Below are 5,906 nucleotides of genomic sequence, written 5' to 3' on the forward strand. Positions count from 1 at the left end.
TTAGATAAAAACAGCCACTTTGACGTTCAGCAATTAATCAAAAGGATAAATGAAAACTGTCAGGAGCAACTGAGGAAGTAATGTGACGTTATTAGAGCACAAGACAGAGGTCAGAGGTCAGGGTGGATGGAAGCCAGTGACTTTGCAGAAAACAAGAACTAGAGCTTGCTATCGGTACTTAATACCTTTTAGGTATCGTCCAAAATAACACAGTACCAAGTAGTAGAAAAGAAAAAAATATTATTTGTATGGTTTTGCCGGCAGCCAATCATGGCAAGCGATTTAATGCAACGTGTGATTGACCCACTGTCGCAGCAGCTACAACCCATAAATCTGGGATAGTTTGCCCAACAAGAGGCTTTAAACACACATATGTCTGAGCGGCTAACAGTGCTAACAGCGCTAACAGTGCTGACAGCTCTAACAGTGCAAACAGTGCTAACAGCTCTAACAGCGCTAACAGTGCTGACAGCTTTAACAGCGCTAACAGTACTGACAGCTCTAACAGCGCTAACAGTGCTGACAGCTTTAACAGCGCTAACAGTGCTAACAGCTCTAACAGCACTAACAGTGCTGACAGCTTTAACAGTGCTAACAGCTCTAACAGCGCTAACAGTGCTGACAGCTCTAACAGCGCTAACAGTGCTGACAGCTCTAACAGTGCTAACAGCTCTAACAGCACTAACAGTGCTGACAGCTTTAACAGTGCTAACAGCTCTAACAGCTTTAACAGTGCTAACAGCTCTAACAGTGCAAACAGTGCTGACAGCTTTAACAGTGCTAACAGTGCTAACAGCGCTAACAGTGCTGACAGCTCTAACAGCGCTAACAGTGCTGACAGCTCTAACAGCGCTAACAGCGCTAACAGCTCTAACAGTGCTAACAGCTCTAACAGTGCTGACAGCTCTAACAGCGCTAACAGTGCTAACAGTGCTGACAGCGCTAACAGTGCTAACAGCTCTAACAGTGCTAACAAAGTTTTATCTCCGAGGGAAACCGTTGTATGAGTGGTTAGCTAGCGGCGATTAGCTAACCAGTGGGACGCACAGCTTCTCCATGATGGGTATGGAGTGAAGCGCTCTCTTGGTATCGGTATAAGGATACTGGTGTTGGTACTGGCATCATCATTGATTGAACAATCCCCAGCTCTAACAAGGGCTGGGGATGTCTTTGTCCCCAATCTCTGCCATTGAGACTACATTACAAAGGGATTTTCCACCACGTCACATGATCCGCATCATCAAAATTCTCTCCGTTGTGCTTCACATTGTCTTTTGTTTGGCTGCACACATCACAAACACTGATCGATAACGTCACTGAGGCATTTTCACCCAACCTGGTTTTAATGGTTTGCTCGTAGATCTTTCAAAGACAGGAAGTACTTATGTATCGATGTGAATTAATGAAGAGGAGACGGAGAGAATCACAGATAAAGAGGAGGAAGATGAAGAGAAGATGAAGAGGAGCACTGGAGGAAAGCAGTGTTTAAGAATACTGTTAAGTTTTCAACTGACAGGAAACGGTGACAGAAAAGTGAGACATGACTTCACCCAGAAGATCTCACCCTCCATTTAGCAACTTCTACAAATGAGAGTGACAACAGAGAGAGAGAGAGAGAGAGAGAGAGAGAGAGAGAGAGAGAGAAAGACAGAGAGAGAGAGAGAGAGAGAGAGAGAGAGAGACAGAGGGGCAGAGAATGAAACATTTCCATGTCGGGCTGTAATTAGCATAATATTGTTCTCTGTGTGTCTCCATCATCCTATTTATAACTGTCAGAGTGAAGGACGGAGATGAAGGAGTGGAAATAACGAACATGAAATTGTCTGTTAAACACAGGGGTGCGTGCGTGCGTGTTAATCCTGACTGGACGTGTAATGACTACTTGCTCTATTTCAACAGTATTTTTGCATAAAGAGGAGTTTGTTCCGTGGTGTCTGGTATCAAAGCGAAGCCTCAGAGGCAGCGCTGGCTTTGAGGTTGGAGGCGGTTGCCAGTTGGAGTCCTGGAGCGGGCGGGTAGCTGGGGATCAAACCCCTGGACGGCCAACAGGGCAGGGCATGAAATTAGCTTTTTGTTTCTCTGGGTATTTTTGGGCCCTTTGATCGGGGGGGGGGGGGGGGGGGGGATTCATACAAGTCATTTGTCCCCTCAGTGTCTCAGTCCTCTTCTTCTTCTCTCCTTCTTTGAAAAGTTAATCAGTGAAAACAGGTTTTTAATAAATAATCCATCAACGTCCACACAGACAGCACCTCTCGCTTCACCTGAAGAGATGAAGCTGAGAGTGATTCTCAGGCAACGCTTCCCTCCTCCTCCTGAGAGCGTTCACACTGAGGTGTAAGATGTGTAAAACGTCCGTGAGTGTCGGCAGGTAAATCAACCCGTCACTCAGGTCTGGGAGGCTGCCAGGTGTGAGCGCGTCGCTGTGAATGTGAAGCAGGGCTCCTTCAGGATGAAGCAGAGGTTAAAGCAAACAGAAGCTGCCTGAAAGTCAGCGCGCTCCTCTGGTTGAGTGGCTCAGTGCTGCCTTCAGGTGCCTTCAGCAAACACAAGAGGAGCCTGTTGTTCCTCTAACAGCCACTAGAGGCTGCGTCAATGAACACTATACTAACTACAGATACATGTTGTTATGTTCTCAATAATAATCTAAAATATATCAATCATCAGCAGACAGAAATATAAATATAAATAAAACACAATGGATCACTGTCACTGCTTCACTTCACACGACGTTCACACAAAAGGAAACCTTTGTCTTTAATAGTTTTTAATCAACATTCATGTTGACTCAACCGGTTCAGTTCAACAAACACTTTGAACCCATTCTGTACTGGAACCTGAACGCCTCACGAGCACCACCCGAGTATGGAAGTATTAATTACTGCAGCATTGTGTGTGTGTGTGTGTGTGTGTGTGTGTGTGTGTGCGTGTTGGACAGACTGATGACTCGTATCTGAGAGGCTTTGATGTTGTTTCTGGACCTGATGAGGTGAACGCGGCCAAACAATAAACTCTTTCATCTTCTCTCTCCTTCATCCCTCCATCCTTTCTCCTGTCATCACTTCTCCTCCTCCTCCTCCTCCCCTCTGTCTCTCTCTCAAATGCAATCACAGTCACTTCCCTCTTCCCCTCCGTCCTTTCTTCTCAGATGTCACCTTCTTCACCTCCTCCATCATCTTGTGTTCTCACCTCTTTCTCATTAAGTCTAATCCTCGTCTCTGTTGTTTACTTTCCTTTCTTCCTCCCTTCTTCCAGAGTGTAAGAACCTTTGTCTTTGTCCTCCAGGTGTCCGTCGTCTCCCAGAGATGGACCAGAGCTCCGGCGCTAACGTCCACTACACGCTGCTGATCGCCTGCGTGCTGGTGGCCTTCTTCCTGGGCGCCATCTTGTCGGGTTTCCTGGTGTCGTGTTACTGCGGCCGCAGCGCCGCTCAGCGGGCGAGGAGGCTCGGCAAAGACCCCGAGGCATCGCTGCCTCACGCCCTGTCGCTGAGATCCCTCGCCAAGCTCAACGGGCTGCTGGACGGACAGCCGAAGGTGGGTTGACTCTGGAGACGGGACGCGTTACCGTGAACTAACATGTGACGGGTGGAGAGGAGGCTTTGATGTTGTCCTGCTGCAGAGAAACAAAGATTTATGAACTCAAAGACTCACAAATATTTAAGTGAACCCGCTTTTACTTCACTACGAATATTAGAGAGCGTTAATGTTTCTGATGTTTTTGGAGTTTCTGAAGTTGCACCTTTGGGTCATTAAACGTATCGCCTCAGCTTCAGTTCAGTGTGTGTGAATCTCATTCCTTCTTCTTCTTCTGTGTTTCGTCGTCCTGCAGGAGGACAAGCTGGACGTGTCCACCCCGAGGATGTACAGCTCCTTCATCCCCAACGGCCGGGCGGAGCCTCACCTCCACACCCCCGCACACCAGGGCCTGCAGCTGGGGGACCCCGACCTCAGCCTCTCCCAGGTAGGACAGCTCGTCATGAGGGGACAGCCTGGGTTGGGTCAGGATGAAATGCTCTTATCACTAGAAGTGTGAAGTGTTTCTAAAGCTCTGCTACAACAGTTCATGATATAAGAAGCTGCTTCTGTTCCAGTATCTGTGCTGTAATCTGAATACAGCTCTGACTGAAGCATGTTGCGCTGCATTAAGCTCTTATCTGTTTTAATTCACTGCATCTCCAGACAGGGTTAACAACATATTATTGACAACTTAGCAGCTAATGTTAACAGCTAATGTTAGCAGCTAATGTTAGCAGCGAGAGCAGCGAGAGCAGCGAGAGCAGCGAGCTAGCAGACAGCAGTGTTTTGCTGACGGCTCTGACCTCTGTCCAGTCTCTGTCTCAGGCTGATGGAGAGCTGTCCGGTCTGCCCACCCCCGACTCCACCCCGGAGCTCCCCATCAAGAACATGAAGGCCCTGCGGCACCACCAGTACGAGAAGAACCAGAACTGCAACAACGCCAAGGACAACAACCCCAAATCTGGGCCCAGCTGCTCCGGATCCAGTCTGGGTTTCATGGCCGTTGTCGTGAACTCTATGAGCCAGCAGGTGTTCCCGTTCTCTCATCATCACAGCAACAGTTTGAGCAACGGAGCGGCCCGCGGAGCTGGCGCCTCTTCCACTTCGCTGCACCTCCCTGAGGAGAGCAAGGTGTTGAACGAGGAGCGAGAAGCAGCAGGAGGAGGAGTCCCGCATCACCACCACTCCCAGCAGTCGCTCCCCCAGACGGTGGTGGACGTGTCGGCGCTGGACGAGCTGCTCAAACACATCCATGAGGTCAGCGCGTCAGGGACCGGAGGCATCAAAGTCCTCACCTCCTCCTCCTCGTCGTCCTCCTCCGGGGGACATCATCACAATCATCACCCTCACCCTCATCATCATCATAATAACCCCCACGGCCAGACCCGCACCCACCACTACAACCACAGCCATCACCATACCAACCACCACAACAATAATGGCGGCGGTCAGCATCACCAACAGCAGATCCCCGAGACGGAGTCCGCTCCGTACTACAGCACCTCCACGCTGCCGAGGGACGGCCTCCCCAAACGCCCGGACGCTCCCGTCCACAACTCCACCTCGTCCTCCGCTTCTTCCTCCTCCTCATCCTCCAACAACCCCACCTCCTCCACCTCCATCCCTTCTTCCTCCTCTTCCACTCCGCTCCAGCAGCAGGTGATCCCGGAGAGGCCCGGAGAGAGCGACGTCTCGGTGAGCCGCCACCTCTCGCAGCGCCACTCGCTCATCAAGATGGGCGCCGTGCCGCGCCACCACAGCTTCAACCAGCGGGGGGGGCAGCAGCACGCACACTTTCTCGCCAGGATGAACACCAACAGCAGCAGCAACGGCCCCCCCAACGCCAACATGAACGCCGACGGCGAGAGCCAGCGGCCGTCGGTGGGCAGCGCTTGCCTGATGCGGCAGCACAGCTACAGCGAAGGGCCTCACGCGCAGCGGGCAGCGATCGTCCGGAGAACGGCGTCCCTCAAACCCCAAGTCCCGCCAAAACCGCTGTTTCTTCCCAACGCGGCGGCGTCGCCGGTAGCCAGGGCGGGAAAATACAACTACTGAGACTGTAGGAGGAGGCGGCGTCGGTCCAACATGGCTGCTGCTGCTGGTCCTCACAAAGCAGAGCACTCCTGAACGGCCGCAGGGCTTGTGAGAAAAGACAAAATGAGAGCATTGATGGGACGAAAGGACACGAAGGAGACTTTGAGCTTTTTGCTTCCCGTCCCTGCTCATTACCGCCCTTCAGGTGTGGTTGTTCTTCCTGCTGAGAGGATGCCGCCTCTCTGAGTCACAGAGCAGAGAGACGCAGAGATACTCCTGAGGATCGGCGGACTAAACGCCGTCTCTGACTCATTCCTTTGGGGCGACTTTCCCTTCGTCACAGACTTGCAGAGACGC

General features: G+C 51.1%; 1 protein-coding gene across 1 annotated transcript in view; it reads left to right on the forward strand.

Annotated features, from left to right (window-relative positions):
* Positions 1-5,570, forward strand: part of LOC142939156 (semaphorin-6C-like) — a 41,023-nt gene extending 35,453 nt beyond the window's left edge. Inside the window, exons 18-20 of the mRNA XM_076082367.1 lie at positions 3,283-3,533; positions 3,829-3,960; positions 4,329-5,570. Of these exons, the coding sequence (XP_075938482.1) occupies positions 3,283-3,533; positions 3,829-3,960; positions 4,329-5,570 (1,625 nt within the window). The remainder of the gene's footprint in view (positions 1-3,282; positions 3,534-3,828; positions 3,961-4,328) is intronic.
* The last annotated feature ends 336 nt before the right edge of the window (positions 5,571-5,906 follow it).

Source organism: Anarhichas minor, unplaced genomic scaffold (genome assembly GCF_050575085.1).
Source record: "Anarhichas minor isolate MPS153535 unplaced genomic scaffold, ASM5057508v1 ptg000094l, whole genome shotgun sequence".
In the NCBI taxonomy this organism is placed as follows: Eukaryota; Metazoa; Chordata; class Actinopteri; order Perciformes; family Anarhichadidae; genus Anarhichas; species Anarhichas minor.